The sequence below is a fragment of the Dipodomys merriami genome, unplaced genomic scaffold (genome assembly GCF_024711535.1).
Source record: "Dipodomys merriami isolate MVZ:Mamm:240054 unplaced genomic scaffold, mDipMer1.0.p SCAF_49, whole genome shotgun sequence".
Classification (NCBI taxonomy): domain Eukaryota; kingdom Metazoa; phylum Chordata; class Mammalia; order Rodentia; family Heteromyidae; genus Dipodomys; species Dipodomys merriami.
The window spans coordinates 859561-884736 of NW_027206057.1; the positions used below are offsets into that span (position 1 = coordinate 859561).

The 25176-nt window shown below is 36.5% G+C and overlaps 1 protein-coding gene across 1 annotated transcript in view; it reads left to right on the forward strand.

The window, feature by feature from the left end:
* The first annotated feature begins 1207 nt into the window (after nucleotides 1-1207).
* Wdr75 (WD repeat domain 75) overlaps nucleotides 1208-25176 on the forward strand; it is a 30983-nt gene continuing 7014 nt past the window's right edge. The window contains exons 1-19 of the mRNA XM_069995627.1: nucleotides 1208-1568; nucleotides 3043-3172; nucleotides 5694-5759; nucleotides 6530-6620; nucleotides 10100-10224; nucleotides 11809-11879; nucleotides 12797-12916; nucleotides 13382-13470; nucleotides 15243-15401; nucleotides 16333-16392; nucleotides 16477-16592; nucleotides 16943-17121; nucleotides 17786-17946; nucleotides 19215-19395; nucleotides 20297-20391; nucleotides 21125-21220; nucleotides 21675-21844; nucleotides 22557-22616; nucleotides 24857-25003. Of these exons, the coding sequence (XP_069851728.1) occupies nucleotides 1483-1568; nucleotides 3043-3172; nucleotides 5694-5759; nucleotides 6530-6620; nucleotides 10100-10224; nucleotides 11809-11879; nucleotides 12797-12916; nucleotides 13382-13470; nucleotides 15243-15401; nucleotides 16333-16392; nucleotides 16477-16592; nucleotides 16943-17121; nucleotides 17786-17946; nucleotides 19215-19395; nucleotides 20297-20391; nucleotides 21125-21220; nucleotides 21675-21844; nucleotides 22557-22616; nucleotides 24857-25003 (2202 nt within the window). The 5' untranslated portion in view covers nucleotides 1208-1482. The remainder of the gene's footprint in view (nucleotides 1569-3042; nucleotides 3173-5693; nucleotides 5760-6529; nucleotides 6621-10099; nucleotides 10225-11808; nucleotides 11880-12796; nucleotides 12917-13381; nucleotides 13471-15242; nucleotides 15402-16332; nucleotides 16393-16476; nucleotides 16593-16942; nucleotides 17122-17785; nucleotides 17947-19214; nucleotides 19396-20296; nucleotides 20392-21124; nucleotides 21221-21674; nucleotides 21845-22556; nucleotides 22617-24856; nucleotides 25004-25176) is intronic.

The following is a 25176-nucleotide window of genomic DNA, read 5'->3' on the forward strand; positions in this document are numbered from 1 at the left end:
TCCATAACTAAGCCTTTTCCTCCTACTTTTCCTCCTAAAGATATGCCTTTACCTTTGAAAATAAACTATTTTCCCATGAGTGAACACATTTTGTGACCTCAAACTGTGCAATGTAAAGGCATCTGTTTCGGTTAAGCCAGCAAGGGCTCTTTCTCCTTAGTGGTGGCTCAGAGCCAGCACAGGTATTAAATATTAGAGATGAATGACTAAAAATAAGCATCCTCTTATATACAGGGAACATGAAAGTGATACATGTCTAACATGAAAACTTAGACTGGGGGCTGGGAAGGTGGCTCAGTGGTAGAGCGCTTGCCTTGCATGCATGAGGCCCTGGGTTCGATTCCTCAGCACCACATAAGCAAAAAAAAAAAAAGCCGGTAGTGGCACTGTGGCTCAAGTGGTAGAGCGCTAGCCTTGAGCTGAAGAGCTGAGGGACAGCGCCCAGGCCCAGAGTTCAGGCCCAGCAACCGGACCCCCCCCCCAAAAAAAAAAAGAAAAGAAAACTTGGACTGGTAAGAGAGAAACCTACATACTGAGTTCAGGGCTTTGTCACATTCCACTAATGTGACGAAGCAAAAACCCAAGTATATACCAACCAAAAAAAAAAAAAAATTCCTTGAGAAACCTATGTAGAGGGAGTTGGGGCACAATCTTAGGCTGTCAGACCAAGAAACCACTTTCTTTTCTTTTCTTTCTTTTTCTTCTTCTGCCAGTCCTGGAGCTCGAACTCAAGGCCTGGGTGCTCTCCCTGAGCAATTTTGCTCAAGGCCAGTGCTCTAGCACTTTGAGCCACAGCGCCATTTCAGGTTTCCTGACGGTTACTTGGAGGTAAGTCTCTCAGACCTTGCTGCCCGGGCTGGCTTCGAACCCGGGACCTATCGCGCTCAGCTGCCGAAGGAGCTAGGAGCCCAGGCGTGAGTCACTAGCGCCCGGTTTAGGAACCCCACTTACAACAACGACAAGAAGCTACCCCAGTCCACGGAGTTTCTGTGGGGATCCTGGGCAAGTGTTTAGGATATTAGCGCGACGGCTGATGAGTAAGAGGCGCAAAAGCTGTACGAATAGTGAGCGCTGCCGTCCTCCCGGAGAACGCAACACGGCGAAACGGGCGCGGTGTGCTTACGTCATATCTCACGACAAGAATCTCGGGGGCGGGGCGGAAAGTCACGTGACACCATTGCCTTCCGGCCGAACCTAAAGGCCGACTTTGACGACGGCTGAGGGAAGTTTCCTCATGGGATTCAATTGCCCGCTTGCTTTGCTTTCACTATTAAGAAATAAAAATGTTTTGTTTCGACGTTGCACAAATAAAAGATGGCCGTGCGAGCGCTGGGCCCAACCATAGAGTTCCAGCCCACCATCGAGTCTCCGTCCTAGAGGGGCCGGCGGCGGGCCGGCCGGGAAGGCACGCCCCGCCCTCGGCCCGGGTGAGCCGTCAGGGGCGGAGCTCGCCGTCGGCAGCCACTGCGTGTGCGCGCGAAGATGGTGGAGCAGGAGAGCATCCGCGTGGTTCACTGTGGCGGAAGCGAGCTGAACTTCAGGAGAGCTGTGTTCTCGGCGGATTCTAAGTAGGAGGGTGCCGGGCCGAGGGCGGGAGGCTGTGGGGGCCTGGGCCTCGGGGCTGTCAGGCGCTCCCCGGACTCCTCGGAGCTCTGCAGCGGCGGAGGTCGCGCGTGCTGGGGACCCCAGGGTGCTGAAGCATCCGCTGCGCGCGGAGGGGAGAGGGTGGTCACGCACGCTGCGGTTGCGCACCTTTGCATCCCCAGACTGAGCCTCCTGTTCGATTGAGAGGGCCCGAGGCGGGCCCACGTGTCTAGCATCACTTAGGATCTGGGATGGCTGGACAGTGATCCAGATCCAGGTCCAGGTCTGGACCACCCCACCCCAAAGAGTGTCCTGTCTTCTGTGTCGCAAAAGGTTACTGAACCCTCTTCCTTCAGACACACAGGCACAGATATATATTGGTACCTCTCCTCCTGTTTTTTTCTTTTGTGTTTCACAGATTACTCTGGGAGGATTACATGGCTCCCTGTATATAAAGCTCTTAGGATGTCTGGCATGTTTAATGACCCAGCGTAGGTCAGATGTCACCACTATTGCTACATTGTAGCTCCTATAATGGAAATAATGAAAAATGGGTTTTCAAAACACTTAAGATAGAATGATACCTTGTAAAAAAAAAAACTTTTTTTTCCGTCTTAGGACAGTAGATTGTATTTTATGAAAGTGTTCTCCTGCTTGTTGGCCTATTGGTCCAAGACAGTTGTTGAATGTGTGTGTAATGGAAGTTGTCGAATGCACACACATACATACATTGAATCGATTTTTGGAAGTGAAGGAGGCTTTGTTAACATCTTAAGAATCAGGAAGAAACTGAGGCATAAAGAAAGTTGTTAGAGTTCTGCCTCTTTTTACCTAAGGCTGACATTCTACCATTGAGCCACACCTCCACTTCTGTAGTTCTACCTCTTAAGCCTGATATCACTCAAGTATGCTGTTTCTTCCTCCAGTATGCTGGAGGAAGAAATCGAAACTAGCCTTTTTGTAACAAGAAAAAGAAAAGGAAGTTTTTTTACTGTTACCCAAGAGAGCCTGGACCTCATCTATTTAAACGGAGCCTTTAACTTATCATTTGTCAGCTGGTGTCCACAGTGAGCCATAAAAACCCTTGGGATCATGAGAACCTATTACTGTTAGCAGGACCATTGAATAAAAATAATAGGGAATGAAAAACTGCATCCATTTACTGATGTGTCCAGGAAGCTTGGTTAGACTTTGCTTTCAGAATAATTCTGTATAACCTTTTTCTACAGACAGGCAAAAGATGCAACATTGGCCTCAGAAATCTCTTCTGAGTTAAGGAACAACTCAATCTTAGATGTTCCCCACATAAACTTAAGCAGTATTCAAATTAAAATGTACAGTATTAACTACTTTGAAGGAAATATTGTCTGTGGTTATTTCTGTAATGGTCCATAAAAGGATTATACTCTTCAAAAAGTATGTGAAAGTCTTTGTTTTTTCCCTTTTCTTTTTTCCCAGGTATATCTTCTGTGTCTCTGGGGACTTTATTAAAGTGTATAGCACAGTTACAGAAGAGTGTGTACACACACTACATGGGCATAGAAATCTGGTAACTGGAATCCAACTCAACCCCAACAACCATCTTCAGGTGCCAAACACTTTACATTTGGTTATTTTAACATCAGCTTGTGTTGACAGAAGTCTGGGGAACTTTCTCTGGGAAATTTTGCTGGTTATGATCAGGAAGAAATCTGTTAATTTTCTAATTTAAGGTCATTTTTAGTTTTTACTAATTATAGAAGTAAGGTCAGGAGCTAGAACTACATGCCCGTTGTGTATTCTGAGAAACATTTGCTCCACAGGATGCTTACTGGTGTTATTTGAAGTGTATATTCTTGGCTATATGAGTTTCTGAAGTTCTGAAATTTAAACGTAGTGAAATGAATTTCTTGATTATAGATTTTTCTCAAATCCTCTTACACCACTGGTATTGGGAATATACCAAAGATGTATTTGTAAATTTCAGCAAAACTACTATAAATTTATTTCAATGGCATTTTGGTATTGCTATTGTTTTAAAGATTAGTCACAACCAACTTGAAAGTTTATTGCTGCTGTAAAATGGATTTGCATTGTCTTTTGCTACATAATCACAAAAGAAATAAAGAATAAAGCAACACTGATCAATCCTTTCCACACTTAAGTGAGCTACTTTTAAAAATCATAAATAGCTTTCTTACTGGGACTAGTTATACTTTTTATTCTGTTTTCTGATGATTTGACAAGATTTATTACCATATGTAGCTTTTGGATTTTTTTTTAAAGTTATTGTACCAAAAAATTTCAGTTCAAGAAGTCAGTTTATAAATACAGCTTAACTTGATGAGTGTCACTCCTATCATTCTTCCTCATCTTTAAATGAGTTAAAAACTAATGTTTTTAAGGGCCAAAAGTAAAAAATATATTTTGGTTAAAACTGAAACTTGTTAAAGTATGTTTTAGTAAGTTTTATAGCCAGACCAAATATATATATATATATATATATATATATATATATATATATATATATATATATATATATATACTCATTGCATAAAAGTTCTATTTCAGGTGACTGGACATTAATAAAATCAGACAAGGGTTTGTTGAAGTGAAAGGGCAGAGATCTGGGGATTTAGGAGTCATAATATTTCCGTGTTAACTATTGGACAATGAATATATGTTTGGCTTGTATATTGTACCACTTCATGCTTTTGAATTGTATATGTAGTGACCATGCCATCTATACTTAATATAATTCTTTTACTTAATAGATAATATTTACTTAATAGGTAATACTCCAAATACCTTCTTATTTCTATATTTTGAATTTCCATATTGGTATAAATCCTAAAATTGCCACTTAGTTTTTTAAAAAAACTTTTTCTTTATAAACCTTACAAACAGAATATTTTCACAGAGCAACAAAAAAGCACCTAATATAACTTATGTGAAACTAAGCCCACTTGGGACAAAAATAAACTCAGTTGTTACTAAGGGCTTCTGTCACTACCACCGTCTGGTCCACAGACTGATGTCCGAAATTATTGGTTACTAGCCTACAATGAATACAGACATTTAATGACTTGAAAGTTAATACTGTTTGCACAGCCTACATGTGCATAACACCTATTTCATTTTACGAAAAGATTATTCCTTTTGATGGATTGGACTTCTTTTTTTTTGTCGGTCATGGGGCTTGAACTCTGGGTCTGGGCATTGTCCCTCTTCAGCCCAAGGTGAGTGCTCTACCACTTGAGCCACAGTGCCACTACCGGCTTTTTCTGCTTATGTGGTGCTGAGGAATCAAACCCAGGGTCTCATGCATGTGAGGCAAGCACTCTACCACTGAGCCACTTTCCCAGCCCAGATTAGAATTCTTAAAAAGCAACATAAGATGTTTTCTGATCATTTGAGAATGTATATGTAAGATGAAAGCAATGTAGCTAATGAAAAGGAACTGAACTCTGAGAAATAGAAATACATTTTTGCTGCTTTTCATAGCTCTAAGATAAGATGTTTGATATTTCTCCTCCAGTTTAGTTAAACCTTCAGTTTGATGGAATTATTTCCTCCAAAAGATTATCTGATTTGCAAAAGCAGTACACATAATTTGGTCCCAAATAATTGGGACCAAAGTGTTTCAGATTGTGGAGTTTCAGAACAACTTAGAATATTTGTTCTGCTACTGAGCACTGGTGGCTCAGGCCCTGGCTACTACCCACTCAGAAGGCTGAGATCTGACTATTCCAGTTCAAAGCTAGCCTAGGCAGGAAAGTTCATGAGACTTTTATTTCCAATTAACCACCAAAAACTGTAAGTGGAACTGTGGCTCAAGTTATAGAGCACTAGCCTTGAGCAAAACAGCTCAGGAGACAGTTCACATACCCTGAGTTCAAGCCCCACGGCTGGTAAAAAAAAAAAAAAAATATTCTACAAAAAACTGAAGTTCAAAATGCTCTAAAGTCTTAAACATTTTTAAGTATTATTTTAGATTTTCAGAATTTAGAAATTATAATTAACCTGTATAAAGTCTATGAATTAATAAACAGATTGCTTCTGCATTAGCAGTTAATTGTTCATCTCTTAATAGAACCCCATTTTTAATCTTTTCTTCTTTAACCCTTTAGCTATATTCTTGTTCCTTTGATGGCACAATTAAACTGTGGGACTATCTAGATGGCATTTTGATAAAGGTATGTGGATTAATCTTCAGTTTTCCTGATATATGACAGACAACATGTTCTTCTGCCAGACCTCCTTTTTCCTGAACAAAGTTCATATATCATAATGCATAAATTTTACTGCATAAATTATTTAACAAAAAAGACTAGTAAAAAATACCAAAGGTGTTTTCTGTACTATCCCCCCAAAAAATTTAAAATCCATTGAAGAAAAACTAATAGGCATTTATAAACTCTGGGCAGAGGTACTGGCGATATAATTCAGTGGTAGATACGCCCAGCATGTCTGAAGCAACAGCACTTTTTTCCCTGTCAGTTTAGCCAGAATGCATGCACATTGGTGCAGGGGAAAAAAACAGTGATAGGTAAAATGCAGAAAAATGGATATTATATTGAGGGTAAAACTGTAGATGAAGAAATAGATTTTTCCAACACTGACCTATAAGAGTCTTATTATTGAGATAATGGTTTATATTTGTAGTACTTTAAACATTGCATTTTGTATGGTTAAAAAAACATTAGCTACAACCTTGATATCACTTAAAGTTATAGCACATTTCTCTTGTTATACTATATAGCTATTTAAAAGTCAGGTAGATCTGTATGCTCCAAAATTATGAAAATTCAGTAAACATGTATTGATTGTCCCCTTTATGCCAGGTCCTGCATGAGAATTCAACAGTAAGCAAAGCTGTAAAATAGCCCCACCCTGTGTGAGTTAAAGCTCTACTGACAGAAATAGATAATAATATGGTGTGGTTTTTGTTTGTTTTGTCTTCTAGACTTTCATTGTTGGGCATAAGCTTCATTCCCTCTTTTCTCTTGCCCAAGCTGAGGATTCTGTCTTTACTATAATAAATGAAGAAGAGTCAGGTATGGTATAATACATTTTGTTTTTATATGTTATGAAGTATCTCTTTACATTTTACAGCTAGTCAGAATTCAACATTTTGGGTTTATTTTCAAACTTTCCAGAGTTGAATTTAAATTGCTTTCACCATTTTCACATTTATTTGAGGATACTTTCTGTCAGTTTTCAATATACAAAAAGAATAATTAATTTCATATATAGTTGTGATATTCAACCTAGCTCAAATTTTCAAGCTGTTTTGAAAAACCACCAAGAAAGTTCTTACTCTGTTTTCTTGCTCATGGCTGTACTCTACTACTTAAGTAATAGATCAGATCTCTGTCTGACTTTTTTCTCAATAATTGAGAGTCTTGAAGTTTTCTGCCTTGGTTGGCTTTGAACCTCAGTCCTCCAGTCTCAGCCTCCTGAGTTGCTAGGATTCCAGGCACAAACCATGAACTACCATGCCCAGCTTAAATCTTGTAATTGTTAAGCATCACTATCCTTTACAGAATGCCCATTTATTGGATTAGAATCATTATGTCAAATGGTATAGAAAATTGGTTCATATTAAGAACTAATAATATGACCAGATTGATCAGTTTTACTATCACTGGAGCATTACTCATTAGATCTTCCATGTATCAGAGCACTTCAGTGGTTACAAATAACTTTTTCATAAGAGAATGTGATACAACAGAATTTTGACAAGAAATATAATGTCCAAAGAAACTTTCTAATTCCAGAATTGAAGTAAGCTATTGTGCTCTGTGGTATCCACCATAAAAATATTGTTGTCTTCAGAATTAAAAGTACAAAGCGTCTTGAAAATGTTTACTGGACAGTCTCCTAGACTGATTCATGGTTTATTTAACTAAGTGACTCTTTTGTACTACATTTTTGTTTGTTTTAGGTATTTTGCTGAAACATTTGTAAGTTCTATGTCATAGGCTTTTAAGTAACCTGTGAATAGTAAAAGTCCAAAAGGAGCTAAACATAATTTCTTTTGAAGATTTAAAAGGTCATTTTAAAGTAGTCTGAGCTGTGAGTGAAGCAGTAGGCCTACACTGAGCACTGGAAAGGATGAGACAGGAGCTTCAGAATTACAATTTGAAAGCTTCCTGACCTACACTGCAAGTTACATAGTAAAACCCTGTCTCAAAGAAAAAAAAAAATACAAGGACGGGTTACGTAGGTCAGTACAAGAGCACTTGCCTAGCATATTCAAGGCTCTGGATCCAGTCCCTAGCAGCAGGAAAACAAAAACTTTCTGAAGGCGAAATATTCTTTTGTTAAAGGTCATTTATTGCCATTCCTGATAATAAGTGATAATGTCAAGTATATAGATAAAAAGAAATGGAATAATAAGGTTAGTTGTCTTATGTGTATCAAAAGGTCCTTCTAAAGAACATTCAAAAAGATGTTCTGAACAAATGTAGGGGCACATGCTTGTAAAGCCTGCACTCGGAAAGCAGGAGCCAGGAGGATTGTGTGTTCAGGCCAACCTGGGCTGTGCAGGAGGAGTGTTTGTTTGAGGCCAGCCAGGACTGCACAACAAATAATTAGATCGCCTTCTCAAATGTGTAACCTCAAATATACTGTTTTTCCATGTTGAAGTTTTGTTTTATATATGTCTTATACATGGACTCTCAATTTCAGTCTGTGTGGATACTGAGAATTTGCATTGCTAATCTCACAGTAATACTCATTATATCTGGGAGGTAGAGTGCATTTTTAATACCTTCCCAGTGATTGTGCTTATCATTAATATTTGATATCTTCTTGTGTTCTTTTTATGATTCCTATATTGAAAGGATAGTTGCTAGTAGAAAAAGTTGTTATTCGTACCTATAAAACCAGTCATTGGGGCTGGGAAGGTGGCTCCGTGGTAGAGCGCTTGCCTTGCATGCCTGAGGCCCTGGGTTCGATTCCTCAGCACCACATAAACAAAAAGAAAAAAGCTGGAAGTGACCCTGTGGCTCAAGTGGTAGAGCGCTAGCCTTGAGCTGAAGAGCTAAGCGACAGCGTCCAGGCCCAGAGTTCAGGCCTCATGACCGGACCCCAAAAAAACAGTCATTGTTAACCAGAGTTGCACATGAGAAACAGCCATGGCCTCCCCTTAAAATTCTCTATGGTGGGACCTAATTGTTTAAAATGCTCTTAGTTGGTCTCATGTGCAAAGAAGGGTGTAAAACAAACAAACAAAAACCCCCTACTGATATTAAAGGAAATACCTTGGTCATTAGCCTTTTTAGTTAACTGAAAATTCTACTCACAATAGGATCCACTGTTAACTGCAGAACTGTCATATTATGGGCACCTAGCATATTAAAATCTTGGATATATATTACACAGAAATGTGAATTGGGCTTGTAAATATCCTGTGTTAGCTGGTTTGCTTACTATATCACTGTTCTTTCTGTGTTTCAAGCCCCAATCCAGAGTCTCTGTCAGAAAATTGTAGAAGTCATATTGAAACATGCTATTCTGATATTTAAAAAATTAGTCTTTTATTTACATGTGATCTTTTTAGTTTTCTTTCTTATCTGTATTTACTATAGTCATTCAACAGCTAATTGAGCATCAACCATGTGCTCAGATACTTTACGGTTGAATAGAACAAAACAGTAAGTTCCAAAAGCAAACTGACTGCAATGATCATATAATGCAATACAATAATAAATATTTCAAAAAATAATAAGGGGGGTAGAGTTAGTGTTGAAGGAATACATATTAAATAAATGTTCATGGAGAGTCTCTAGAGGAATAAGAATAAGTTGTATAGCTGTTTTGGCAAGCCTACTTTACTGCTTTAGGCTATTAAGATTTTTATTCTAAGGGAAAGTTATAAGAAATCAGAAACTTGAGTATGTCCACAACTTACTTATGAAGTTGCAGCAAGACCATAGTATTTCTGAAAACTTTAGAATGTTTATTGCTTCTGGTGGTTTAATTGATTATTTATAGTTCATCTTCATGTATTGTTTATTTATAGTTCATCTTTTTTTTTTTTTTTTTGGGTCCGGTTGTGGGGCCTGAACTCTGGGCCTGGGCGCTGTCCCTCAGCTCTTCAGCTCAAGGCTAGAGCTCTACCACTTGAGCCACAGTGCCACTTCCAGCTTTTTTCATTTTGCTTATGTGGTGCTGAGGAATCGAACCCAGGGCCTCAGCATGCAAGGCAAGCGTTCTACCACTGAGCCATCTTCCCAGCCCTATAGTTCATCTTTATGTTAAGCCTCAATTTGATACTTCTCAGTGTAGGATGCACCAGTATAAGACAAAAATTTTTCTTTCTACAAATAAAGGACATATGTGTATATAGAATTGTAGGACTAGACTTTCATCTAAAACATATATTCAAGTAAGGTACATTTTAAGTGTTAGCATTGAATGGACTTTAAAATCTTGGCTTTCTAGTACTGAATAATAGATTCATATCAATGAATGTACATGTTCACTTTCTTTAGAGAAGTTTTAAAGTAATATGGCTTCTTTTGGCTAGATGTATTTCAGCTGGTCTCAGTGAAACTGCCCAAATCAACAAGCCAGGAAGTAGAAGCTAAGGAGTTGTCTTTTGTTTTGGATTACATAAACCAGTCACCTAAGTGCATTGCCTTTGGAAATGAGGTAAATTTGTTTTGCTAGTTTTTTTAATTTTATCCATAATTTTATTTTTATTATAGTGATTTTAAAATTGCCTTGAATTACTGTAGTTTTGTTAATAAAGGAGTCTATTTCATTACTTAACATGTATTTATAGAATGAATTTTTTAAGACTTTGTAGAGTGTTAAGGAGTCTATTTCATTACTTAACATGTATTTATAGAATGAATTTTTAAGACTTTGTAGAGTGTTAACTATTGCCCTGTAAACACTCGAAGAGCTATTTAAGTTGTTTGCTTTTACACTGTGTGTTTTAAGAAAATATGGCCTGGGGCTGGGAAGGTGGCTCAGTGGTAGAGTGTTTGCCTTGCATGCATGAGACCCTGGGTTCAATTCCTTAGCACCACATAAGCAGAAAAGTGGCACTGTGGCTCAAGTGGTAGAACACTAGCCTTGAGCTGAAGAGCTGAGGGACAGTGCCCAGGCCCCATGACTGACCAAAAAAAAAAAAAGAAAAGAAAATATGGCCTTTTTATCTATAGTTTATACTCCCGTATAGAAAATTTGGATATAATAATCTCTCTAGTGAAAACAATTAGGGATTCTTTTTTAAACTTTTTAACATACATAAAATACTTTTCCCAAAAGAATTTAGGATTAGAAATGTTATCTTTCTTTTTCAACTTAACATAAAGGCATGAGTGTATACTAAAATGTTTTGTACAGATACTGTGTAGTGGTAATTCTTACTTAGTTATTCCCTGTAATAATTACTTTATTATTTTAAAGTTAAATGCCATCAAAAGACTGTATCACTTTAGTTGGAATCTATACTTTATCATTAGATTTTGTAGCATTACTCATTTTGAAAAGGATTAATTTCTCCAAGTAGAGAAAATATTTGTTTTTATTAGCTTATGTTAGCTAAAGAAAATACTGTGAACATTACTAATATCCTTCTATATCTTTAACTATCAATTATATTAATAGCTTACCAAAACATTACATGTCCACTGAAATTGTTAAGTGTTGTCAAAATTAAATACTTCTACCCAAGCTATTCCAATCTCAGATAAATAAAAACATGGCCACAAAATGATGAGAGCAGCAATAACTATTCATAATAGTTCCAAAATATAAGTAACCCAAATATCAACTGTTAAAAAAAAAACAAAATTGTGAGATGTGTTTCCTGTGAAATATTACTGAACTGGTAAGGGAATTAACAATACATAGAAGAGTGTGGATGAACTTAAAGAAAGATACTGAGCCAGAGAGTCCTAAACAGGGAAGAAAAGAGGCTGTGATGATAGAAATGAATATTGATGGGGAGGACACTGAGCAATAACTAAAGAAGAACAAGGGTACATCTGTAGGTGAAGGAAGTAGTCTAGATTGTGGTGGTGATTTTATTGTATGTATGCCTTAATGGAAACAAAATTTAATCATTAAACTTAAAACTAGTGAATCTAGTTTTAGGATTTAGTAATTAAGTTTGTCTTAATTGAAAAGTCTTATTCATTCTGTGGCTAGAGGAAAGTATATTTTATATTAATGCAGTCTTTTAAAGAATGTTGGCTCTTACAACTGTTGTCTTTAAAACACCAGGGAGAATATGTTGCTGCAGTACGGGACTTTTATTTGTCCGTTTATTTTTTCAAAAAGAAAGCAACATCAAGGTAAACACTCCTTTTCTATAGCTTTGTTTTTGTATTCAAGAGCTACACTCCTTTTCTATAGCTTTGTTTTTGTATTCAAGAGCTTGCTATAATTTTATTTCATCCTCATCTATAATTCATAGTTGTTAATAGTTTCATGTTAGAAGAGATTGTAGAACAAGGGCATTGAAAGAATGGAGATATAAGGGGTTATACCACAGGGGAGGGACATACAAAGCAAAAAAGAAATAATCTTATAAATATGTTAGAAACAATCGCATGAAAGAAAAAAACATTTGAATACATATCTTAGGGTTCATTTCCCTAACATCAACTTATCTGACCTTTTCTGCTTGACTCAGACATATACTAGTTATTACAAATAAGGAAAACCATGGGACCTATGTTTCTTTGGGCCTGGCTTACTTCACTTAATATAATTTTTTCCAAGTCTTTCCATTTCCTAACGGGGCAATGTCATTCTTTCTGAGGGAGGCATAGAATTCCGTTGTGTATATATACCACATTTTCTTGATCCATTCATCTACTGAGGGGCATCTGAGTTGGGTCCATATCTTAGTTATGGTAAATAATGCTGCAATAAACATAGTTGTGCTGGTAGCTTTAGTATGGTCTTGTTTGTGATAATTTGGGTAAATGCCCAAAAGTGGGATTGCTGGGTCATAGGGAAGCTCTATGTGGAGTCTTTTGAGGAACCTTTTCTTTTCTTTTTCCTATGGTTTATCCACTGTTGTCACTTTATTTGAATTTGGTACCCTGTGTATTGTATACTTGTTTATCTGAATTAGGAAATGGAAGGGGAACAACAAAATTGATTGAATCTGGCAGCTAATTTTGTTTGATAAGGTATAGACTCCTAAACCTACATTATTATTCTTAAGAGACATTAATAATCAAGGGAAATTTTTTTCTTCTAGATTTACTTTATCATCATCAAAAAATAAGAAGCATGCTAAGAATGAGTTTACATGTGTAGCATGCCACCCAAAGGAAGACTGCATCGCATCTGGTCATATGGACGGCAAAATTCGCCTTTGGTCAGTTAACCCACAGTGTCCATTTTTATAGTATTTCACACTAGTCCTGCAGAACAAGACCTTCTCTGGGTCCAGGAGAAAGGGCATACTGAAAAGCTATTGCTGATAATATGTTAGGTGTTGCAGCACCCTCCATTTCTTTTATTATCATGTTCTTAATTTCATGCATACTACTAGCTTACAGTGAGAATGAAAATTTCTGTGTAGCCTATTACTATTATATTGAAGAGAACTTTTCTTTCAGCTTTATCTCAAAGGGAAAGAGTAACAATACTGGAGTATACTAGCTATACCCCAGTAGTAGGTAGCAGAAATGCCATATTGTTTGTAGAAGTGATTGGTTAGAAATAAAAGTGTATTTTTGCCATTAAGACCAAAAAGCTAGGTGTTAGGATTTAATTACATTTAGCTGTTTTCCTAATTCACACCTAGGATCAAATTAAGAATTTTATTTTTCTCCAATAGGAGGAATTTTAGTGATGAGAAGAAATATATGTACACATGTTTACATTGGCACCATGATATGGTTATGGATTTGGCTTTTTCAGTGACAGGTAAGTGCAGGCTAACTAATTAAAAGAGCTTTTTTTTTTTTTTTTTTGGTCATGGGGCTTGAACTCTGAACTCTGGGCCTGGGCATTATTCCTCAGCTCTTCAGCTCTAGGTGAACACTCTACTTGAGCCACAGATCCAGTTCTGGTATTGAGTGGTTTATTTGGAGATAAGGGTCTCACGGACTTTCCTGCCCAGCCTGGCTTTGAACCGCAATCCTCAGATCTTAGCCTCCTGAGTAGCTAGGATTACAGGCGTGAGCCTCCAATGCCTAGCCTAAAATGAACTTTTGAAATATATGAGTTAAGTGTTTTAATTCATGGTATTTATAATTTGAGAGATTTAAAGTTGCATGGGCCACACAAATTGAAATGACTTGTTTATGGTCCATGCATTTTAGTCTTTGCTTAGCCCAATACTTTATCTTTTTTTTCACCCCAATACTTTATACTTTAGGTTTCAAAGCCCATAAAACTTCCAAAGTATGTTTATGATAAAGTCTTACAACCATAAACATTTATATAAACTATTAGTTTTTCTAAAAAGATATGTCTACGTAAATGTTTTCTGTTATGGCTATAAAGTTTTCCCTCCATCATGTATTTCTTGCTTTTTTGGTAATATCTAGCCAGTCTTAACTGGAGTGGGAACTATCAGATTGTGGTTTTAGTTTTCATTTCATGTTTAATGGTATTTTCTTTTTATACGTGTTTGCCATTTGTGTATCTTCTTTTGGGACATATCTGTTCAGGTCTTTTGCCTATTTTTCACGTATCATACATACAGGTTGATTTTGATTTTGCTTTATTTTTATTTTCTACATACAATTTGTTTAGGTTTTGTTTGGTTTGTTTTGCTTCGTTTTGACTTTGGCTTTGCTTTAGTTTTTTTGTTTTGTTTTTGCTATTGAGCTTTTTATATATCCTAGATATTAATCCTTATCAGTTGTGCTATTTACAAATGTTTTTATGTTGATTATTTCCTCTGTTAAATTATTGGATCACTATAGCACATACTGTACTTAGGAGAGATAATTCTGAGTATTTCATTACAAAGAAAACTTTAAGTATTGATAATTACTATGATTTGATCATTACATATTGTAAACAGTTGTCCAATACCAGCACAAGAGAAAAAGGAAAACAAAAGGAAGAAAGTTGGGTACAGGAGTTCTTGGGGGTATTACGTGAGAAAGCATACATTAAAACTTCTAGCAAGATTACCAAGATACATTAAGTACTGTATAATATGAGCCAAGTTCTACTGATGTGAAGCTTTATAAGTAGAGAAAAAACAGAAATCTTATGACTGCAGCATAGTTATATCCAGACATCATGCAAACAAGTTGCTTTGGTGACAAGAGTGAATCCAAAGATGCAGTCAGTTCACACAAATTGCGCAGAAATGCATCTTACTTTCTTGAAACATCAAAAACATGTCCATATTGTTATGCCATCTACAAGGAAAAACCAGTTGATAGCAACAGTTTTTAAGACCACTAGAGATCTAGGTCATGGAAAATGATTTCGACCATATTTACATACACATATGAGAACATCACATTGTAGCCTATACATTTATATAGTTAAATTGGTGACAGTACACAAACAAAATTTCAGTTAAGTATGGTATAAAAATACTTGTATATTAGCAATGAATTTACATTTATGACAGAAAAAAAATGGAGATGTTATCCTGGTTTTTTGTTTTGTTTTGTTTTTATGTTTTTTTTTCTCCAAAAACACTCCTTTAAATTTTTTTGATGTGTATCAAGGCACCAGTTTGCTGAGTGGTGGCCGTGAGAGTGTACTTGTAGAGTGGCGAGATGCAACAGAGAAGAACAAGGAGTTTCTCCCCCGCTTAGGAGCTACTATTGAGCATATCTCTGTCTCACCTGCAGGAGATTTGTTCTGCACTTCTCATTCTGATAATAGTAAGTCTAAATTTCTTTTTTCTTTTGTTTTTGTTGTTGGTCAAGGGGCTTGAACTTGGGGTCTGGGTGCTGTCCCTGAGCTCTTTTACTCAAAGCTAGCACTCTTTATCACTTTGAGCCACAGCCCGCTTCCAATATTCTGGTGTTTAATTGGAGATAAGAGTCTCCTGGGGACCTGTCAATCCCAGCTGGCTTTGAACCCTGATCCTCAGTTCAGCCTCCTGAGTAGCTATGATTACAGGCATGAGCCACCAGCACCTGACAGGTCTAAATTCTTACTATGAGGAAAGGTAATTTGTGCAGTGCCATAAACCAGCCAGCATCTATCACAATGAAAATATTAAGAGCCAACACTAAGAACAGTGTAAGATAATTAATGAAAATAAAAGGCCGTGTTTAGTTATTGGTGTACCACTTACATTTACAAAATCTTCTAAAGTGGGATGATTTAAGGTGTTTTTCTAAATATAATAACTTTTTAAACAATATCTTGAGATTCTCTTTTGGCATTATCTCAGTGCAAAAGTCGAAATCCTGTGGATTCTGATAGATATAGAGGCAGGCTTGGTATTTCTGCAAAAACATTGGCCATCCTGTTACTTCTCAGCCTACATCAAGGCCCCATTGCTTTCCTTTGCCTTCAAAAAGAAAGGTAACTGAACCATCATTAGTAGTTTGACTTAATTCAAATTGTCTTTTTTATGTAAACTTGATTTAAATATATAAATTATGGATATATGTAGTTTCTGAACACTCAGTGTATTCATAGGCACAACTTATTAAATCTTAATAAAGGCTATGACAAAAAAGCTACTATTCTTACCCCTGATATTTTAACTAAATCTCAAAGTCTAGTCCTGATATAATTGATTTTATTGGTCATATTTCAAAGTGACAAGTTCTGACATATGTTTAATTTTTTCCCCCTTAGAGATAACAGTTATTCACCGAAACCTTGATGCATCTGCAGTGATTCAAGGCCTAGTGAAAGGTATTGGAGAAGCCAGAACATTTGGAATATGTTTTAGAGTAAATGTTTATCTGTTTCAGCTATCATTTGTTGACTCTTTTACAGATAGGAATATTTTTACCGGTTTGATAATTGACCCAAGAACTAAAGCTTTAGTTTTGAATGGAAAGCCTGGTCATCTGCAGTTTTATTGTCTCCAGAGGGATAAGCAGTTATACAATGTAAGATTTTCCTCTATTAACTAACCTTCAGACCAATGGAAGTTCTTTACAGTTATCCCTGTGATCAGATCATTTATTTGGTAGTTTCTCACATAATATTGTTTACCTATTTTACTTGAACATTAATATATGACAGTTAACTTTTAGTGTCACAGTAGTTCATTTCTATAATCATAGATATTCTGGATCATGGTTCCATGCCATCTCAGGCAAAGAGCTAATGAGACTGTATATAAAAGAATCTGTTACCGTAGATCCTAGAAGTTACTCTAGTTAGTAGTTTTTGAAATGCTTTAACAAATGGACTTAGTTAAATAAGGATTGTTTTATTCTCTTTTTAACCCCATCAGTTAGATATTATACAGCAAGAATATATCAATGATGATGATCTGATCCAAATTGAACTAACAAAGGCTGCCTTTGGTTGCTTTGGCAAATGGCTTGCAACAGTGGAGGAGAGACAAGAAAAGAAAGAAACTGAACCAGAATTGCAGATGAAGCTATGGGTCTTCAATAAGAAAACACAAGGGTAATGTTACATGCACAGCCACTTCATCTCAGAGTACAAATTTAAGTTTCCACTTTGTGGCTGTAGTACTCTTTAAGATCTTTCATCTTGGTAGACTTAGGATTTAAGGGAGTTATTTCTCTAATGGAACTTTTTTCCTACATATTTTTATTAGCATACAGAAGTTACAGAAAAGAGTTTCATTGTTATTATTTCCACATGTGTATATGTATACAAGATATCTCCATCAATCTCACTCTTTGTATCATTCTCCCCCATCCCACTCACTCTTCAAACCATTTCAGCAGGTTTCATTATGCTTTACATACATGCAAATAAACTCCATCATATTCATGTCCCTATATGTATACAATATACCTTGACCAGATCTTTCCCAAACCAATTTCAGCAACATTCTGTGTTAGTTCTTAATAAGGACACTATTTTATTTTTTAATATATTATATATAATATATTATATATATAATATATTTTTTAATTTATTATTATATATTATTACGATGTTGGACAGAAAAGTTACCATTTAAAGACATTATTTTAAACCATAAGCTGCAATTTGAAAACAAATACAAAAATGACTGGGAACATTTTTTTACAAGACTCATATGATAGAATATCGTATTATCCCAATGTACAAATAAATGTGTTGTTTTCCTTCCTACTAGGTTTATTCTTAACACAAAGATTGCCATGCCACATGATGACCACATTACAGCTCTCTGTTTCTCTAATGCAGAAAAATCTGAAAAACCTATAACCTTGGTTACAGCTAGCAAAGATGGTCACTTCAAAGTGTGGATATTAACAGATGATTCTGATATATACAGTAAGTTAACTAAATATATTGAAAGAGTGTACCATTTTAAGAGTTAATCCTAGTTACTCGGGAGGCTGGGGTATTAGAATCTTGGTCCAGAGCCAGCCCTAGCAGACAAGTGGTAAAACACCAGAGGGGGAGGAAAAAAAAACATAGCTATGAGAAGCCCTTAATTCAAGCGTAGGGGAGAGGGAGTATTTTGTCACAAATTGTATCCATTTATGGAGGATTGTTTTCTACTTCCTTGAATTCTCTATAAGCTATTTCTTTCCTTTTCTTTCCTTTTCTTTTCTTTTTTTTTTTTTTTCTTCTTATTGGTTGTGGAGCCTGATCTCTGGGTCTGGGCGCTGTCCCTCAGCTTTTCATCTCAAGGCTAGTGTTCTACCACTTGAGTCATAGCACCACTTCCGGCTTTTTTCTGCTTATGTGGTGCTGAGGAATCGAACCCTGGGCCTCATGCACGCGAGGCAAGCACTCTTATCACTGAGCCACCTTCCCAGCCCTATAAGCTATTTCTTAAACCTAAAAGATTACATTTTTTTACTTGTGTTTGGGAATAGTAATTAAGCATGTGATTAATCATGTGCTAATTATTTGTGAGGCTTTTTTAGAAAGGGTTTTGGCAACCTGGAACTGGTGGTCCACGACTGAAATCCTATCTACTCATGATACTGAAATATGGAAGATAATTTTGAAGCCAGCTTGGGCAGACAAATCCAAGAAATTCTTTCCTCTTCAGTAAAATGCCTGAAGTTGGAGGTACAGCATGTGGCTCAAGTGGTAGAGTACCAGCTTTGAGCAAGAAAGCTAATAAGAGCACAAGGCCTTGATTTCAAGCCATATATATGTACATATATATATATATATATATGTACATATATATATATATATACACATATATGTAAATGTATCATAACCATCTAAAAGCTGGGATGGGATATAACTTAAATGATAAAATGCCAGCCAAACAAGCATGAGAGTGCCAAGAACAAATGTGAGACATCAAACTCAATCCCCAGTACTGGCAATAAATAAACAAATAAATGGGAAGTAAGAAGGCAGACTTTGGCCATTTGGCCTTTTTATAAAGCTCCACTAGAGGGAGATCAAAGTCTTCAGGGAAGGTATAAATTTCAATTCTTTGCAACTCTACTTTAAAAGAAGTGTGGGAAAAGGCTTCTTTTTTATGTGTCTTTGTATCTTAACCCTTATTTTATATAACATCTCTGATATCTAGTGCTTATGCCAATTTTAAATGTTATGGCTTGTATTTTCAGAGAAAGCTGTCGGCTGGACCTGTGACTTTGTGGGTAGCTATCACAAGTATCAAGCAACTAACTGTTGTTTCTCTGAAGATAGCTCTTTACTAGCAGTTAGCTTCGAGGAAATAGTTACAATATGGGATTCAGAAACATGGGAACTTAAGTGTACATTTTGCCAACGAGCTGGGAAAATAAGGTAGGTAAATTATTGGAGGAGGAGGAGGAGGAGGAGTAGTGTGTGTCTGTGTCTAAGCTGGTCCCAGGGCTTGAACTCAGGGCCTGAGCACTGTCCTTGAGCTTAGTTTTGTTCAAGGCTAGTGCTCTGCCACTTGAGCCACAGCTCCATTTCCAGATTTTATGTAGTTTATTGGAGATAAGAAACAATCTTTCCTCCCTGGACTGGCTTCTAACTGTGATTCTCAGATCTTAGCTTCCTGAGTAGCTAGAATTACAAGCACTAGTGCCCAGCAATAATATTTCTTTAAAAATTTTTTTCAGTTTTTTAAACTTCAATAATAATCTGCTTTGCTTGTTATAGATAGCCCAACAGTGGTGCAAACAGCTATCCAAAATACTGGAAGGCTGAAAATTCTAACTATCAGAACTGTGTCAACATTTCTGAAATTAAGATTCACATTTAATTCTTTTAGCTCTTTTCTTTGTAATAAATGCTTTCATGGGTATGCTATATAATAATAGGAGTTACACAAACTAAGAGGATTCTGAGGTGTTCATCTTCCATGTATCCCTTTAAAACCTGTCATACTCATTATTGTTTCCGAAGAAGCAACATTGATTGTTACATTGTATAATGTATTAGCAAATAAGTCATTGCTGTCAGGTTTTTTTTTTTTCCCTCTGAGTAGCTAGGATAACCGGTGTGAGCCACTGGCACTCAGCTCAAATTTTTGTTTTAAAGGAAAGAAAACACTTAAAGTAAATCTCTTCATATTCCATAGAGTCTTTCAGATAGAAACAAACAGAAAACTTTGTGTTGCATAAAACTAACAGTGGCTGGAAATCTGAAGTCCTTGCTACTAATTGTGATAGAACCACCTGTTTCTAACTTCCTAAAGTGATTGTTGTCAATAACCTAGGTACCTTTGCTTTGGGAGATTGACTTGTTCAAAGTATCTTCTTGGAGCTACTGAAGGTGGCATTCTTTGCTGTTGGAATCTGCTCACTTGCACATGTAAGGTATTTTGTACCCTAAAGTGACTTGGTAAAGCATCTGGAGAAAATTGCCATTAAACTTTGACATTTTAGGAATCATAGGTCAGGTCATATCCTTATGTTTCCACCCAGACAATAGTTAATTTTTCACATGACATTTTGTACCACCAAAATTTGGGAATGGTAAGTCTATTATAGATTACTTGAAAACCAACAAATTGACCAACAGTTGTATCCATATCTACATTTTCCCACTGTGATCAGGTATAAGGTTTTCTGTTATCCTCCATATTCTTCATCCTCATAAAAGTTTTGAGGAATACTTCTAATTTATGCTGGATACCATACCACATAGAATTTGAATGTGTTCTACCTCAGTTGTAACAAATAGGAGTTTTATGACACTTTGCTCATTGGAGCATAGGGAGGAGTGATTATTCAGAATAAATGTGTGCTTTCTTCTCTGTGGTGACTATTTCACTTACAGTTAGTAGAAGCATTGGACATAAGTTTGAAGCTAACTTTTTCATACTATAAAAGAATTAACAGAGTTTCTTTTTTGTTTGTTTTGTTTTTTGCCTCACTTCAGTGAAGCCCCCCACAAAGTCCTTGTGTTCTACGTGGCCCAACTACATAGATTGATTCCAGTAAAGAACAAGAATAGTTTAAGAATATCACTTTACCTACTGTAAATCTTTAAAAAGCTCTTGGTAAATCTCTTCTTAGAAGTGAATTGCCTTTTCTCCCCACAGTGGAATGGAGTGCAAAATTAAATGTTAGAGTGATGGAACCTGATCCTAATTCAGAGAATATTGCTGCAATTTCTCGGTCTTCAGTGGGTTCAGATTGTAAGTGCAACCTCTACATTGACAGTAAAAAAAAAAAAAAATTCTATATAAATGTTTTAGTACCTTTAATATGAACCATATATTCATTTGAAGCCATTTTGTCTGAGGTCCTGTTTTCTTTTCTTGTTCCAACATAAAGTGTGTGTCTGTGTCTGTGTCTGTGTCTGTGTCTGTGTCTGTCTGTCTGTCTGTCTGTCTGTCTGTGTGAACTATCTTTTCCAGTAGCCCTAGTCTCTGAAACAGTAATCTTTCTCTTTTTGAAGCTCATAGTCCTCATTACTAACCTGCTTGGCACACAGTAGACACTCAGTAAATAGTCATTAAATCAAAACATGAACAGTCCTGAGCTAGGCCATATATATTCTCAGTAGGGGGAGTCTCAGGTTTAGTATGGTCTGCTAGTGTCAGTCCAAGACTAAGCAAAATGTCATTATCTTTTTTATTCCCCTTCTAGTGTTTGTATTTAAACCTAGTGAACCAAGGCCATTGTATATCCAAAAGAATATCTCCAGAGAGGAAGTTCAGTGGGGAGTGTTTGTTCCACGAGACATCCCTGAATCATTTACCTCAGAAGCTTACCAGTGGCTGAATAGATCCCAGTTTTACTTCCTAACGAAATCACAGGTAATTTCTCCCCTCAAAAACAGTGACCTCACCAGGTGCCAGTGGCTCATGTCTATGATCCTAGCTACCCAGGAGGCTGAGACTGAGGATCATGGTTCAAAGCTAGCCCAGGGAAGTGGCACTGTGGCTCAAGCCGTAGAGCGCTCGCCTTCAGCTGAAGAGCACTGGGACAGCTCCTAGGCCCAGAGTTCAAGCCCCACAACTAACATAAAAAAAAAAGCTAGCCCAGGCAAGAAAGTCTCTTATCTCCAATAAACTACTCAGAAAAAGCCAGAAGTGGCGATTTGACTCAAGTGGTTAAAGTGCCAGTCTTGAGCAAAAAGAGGCTCACGGACAGTTCTTAGACCCTGAGTTCAAGCCCTGGGATCAGCAAAAATAAAGAACCATGACTTCTTTGAACACGTAATTAGACAGCCAAAAGAAATTTAATTCTAGCAGTTTTTTGTTTGCTGTTGAAGAAAATTATCACTTGAGTTTGAGCTATCAGTTGACTATTATGTCATTACCAGTTCTTAAATAGCACTCAGAGAACAATCTTGGAAATTTTACATTGGCTATGAAATAAATTTTCAACTTTTTATTTTCTGCAGCTGATGTATGTGTCAGAATTAAATTAAAATTTTAACTTCTTTTTAGTGCCTTGATTTACCTTGTTTATGTTTATACTTACTCTCTATTATACTTTGCATCATTATTTGATCTCTCTTTTCAGAGTTTATTGACATTCAGCACACAATCTCCAGAAGAGAAGCTCACACCAACAAGCAAACAGGTATGGTTCAGCCTTTCACAGTGTAAGCTGGAAGCATCAGTGAGGTTGTAGAGTGCCTGTCTTGCACATGGGAGCTGAGTGTCAGCCCCCATACCAGCACAGTGTTGACTGCAGTATTCTCCTAAAAAGATTATTCTCCTTTAAAGTTTAGCTATGAGAATATTTCATCTTGTCCTGATGGAATTTCAAAACATGGTATACCTTTCTTGAAGGTATAGTGCTCTCTACAAATTTATAATATCAGGAACATATATTTGCAGTTTGAAGAATCCAGTATAGTTTGCTCTCCATATTCATGGGTTCCAACCATTTGTAGATGGAAAATATTCAACAGGAAAAAAAAAAAAAACATACTGAAATGTATCAGAGTATATGCCTAGGTTTTATTAATACAGGCTTTGAGCAGCTTTGGGTTTAGCATCTGCAGAGTTCTGGCTCTAATCCTACATTGATACAAAGGGCAGTTACAGCACTCTAAGCCTCTTGGCAAAACTTCTCTACACTACTACCATTAGCCACAAAGAATATCACTCTTAATTAGATACATATAACTAATAAACAGTTCTGTTACTGATTCTGGATTGTTCAGATATATTGTCTATTATTATCTATTTAAGGTAAGGTTTCATTTTCACACTGCAGCTCCCCATATACACATATACATGTATATGTACATATATGTGTATGCATGTATATATACACATATATCCCTATTTTTTTATTATAGGTACTTTTTAATTGATCATGTTAGTAAGTCTTCTCAATAATTTTGGATACATTAGGTATTTTTTTTAATTATAAAGATATATTTCTGAAAACCTGGACTTACTTCATTCTGGATTGAAGTGATTAAATCTCCACAGTAGTTATTGAGGATTCACATTCATTCACATTCTTGGCATCTGTTTTACATGTGCTGTGATACCATAGTTCTTTTTGCTTTCTCTTCACTTTACTGGTATATGAATGAGATATTTAAGACTGTCCATATTTGAAAATATTTGTATTCTATCCTACTTGATCGATTGGTTGAAGATAAAGTTATAATTGAAAATCACTTTCAGTACTTTGAAAGTATTCGGTCACCTTATAGCTTCTAGGTTTACTAGAAATCCAATACCCTCTTAATCTTTCTTTTATCTTTGAATTGTGTTACTTTGAAAATTTGCTGCATTTATTCAAGAATTTTTTTTCCAGTTACTTGCTATATGTCAGGGACTTTGTAGAGATATGTTAGCAAAATAGGTCTCTAAATTTCTGGTGTTTATAGGAAGATACAGACAGTAACAAGCAATAAGTAAAATACATAGTACTTTTGAAAATAAGAGTAAACCAGGTGTGGTGTTGCATGTCTTTAATTTCAGCACTCTATACAGGGTGAGGCAGGAGGATCAAGAGTTCAAAGCCAACCTTGGCTACATGCATATTAGAGTGTGGGTCTGTGTAGGTAGGTTAGCAAAAAAAAACAGTTTAGAAATTCTGTTTGGAACCTATCCTGTATCTGGCTCAGCTGTTTCATTATGAAACATGCCAATGTCACGTTATTACTTTACATCATCTTCCCTTAAGTTCTTGTTTGAAAAATTAGACCTGACTTCCAGTATTCCAGTATTTATTTGTTCCATTCTGAGAATCCTTTTCACTGCCTTGACCTGTGAAAATATCACTACCCACCTACTCCCATCTATAGATATACTTTTCTCCTGTTCTCCAAAGAATGTACTTTGAGCCTTCTGCTGGGGCTAAGCAGGAGATGGAAGAATCATAGAACTTCTTAAATAAAATGTCCATCTTCATCTGGTTTTTCAGCCCAACTTTCATCCTCATCTACAGAGATAGTATTAGTATCAGTTGCTCAGCATTTGTTAGATTCCTTTTGTGAGTTGGAATATGTCTTGGCCTTTCCTAAAGCCAGCTTAGCCTTTTACTTTATTAGCTTTACTAAAATGCCATCTTGAGCCTGCTTCACACTTCTAACTTGTCACTATTATAGCCTTTCCCCCTTTTGAAAGCCCTCTTGCTGTAAATATGTATTTATTTAGTTCACCTAAGTGTCTCATAGCTTTCCCATGGAAAGTGAGATGCTAGGCCTCTATTGCTTTACCTATAAAATGAGAGAATAATTCTAAATAATTTCACATTCTATGCTGGATATTTTATGATTCAATAGTGCTTATTGCTCAGTCAAAAGAGCCCCTCCTCCTTGCTGATACAATTTCATTTTGTCTTAATCATTACAGTTGTTAGCAGAAGAAAGTCTTCCAACGACCCCATTTTATTTTATATTGGGAAAACATAGGCAACGGCAGGATGAAAAATTGAAGGAAACTTCAGAGAATGAGTTGGTACAGTTACCCTTAGCTGAGAATATACCTGCAATTAATGAGGTAAGTAGAGAGCAAATTATGGAACAGATAATTTGGAGGGTTTTACTGTTATTCTTGTTCGGTCATGGGGCTTTAACTCAAGCCCTGAGTATGGTCTCTGAGTGCTAGCTCAAGACTAGCACTCTTATCACTTTGAGCCCACAGTTCCACCTCTGGTTTTCTGGTGGTAAATT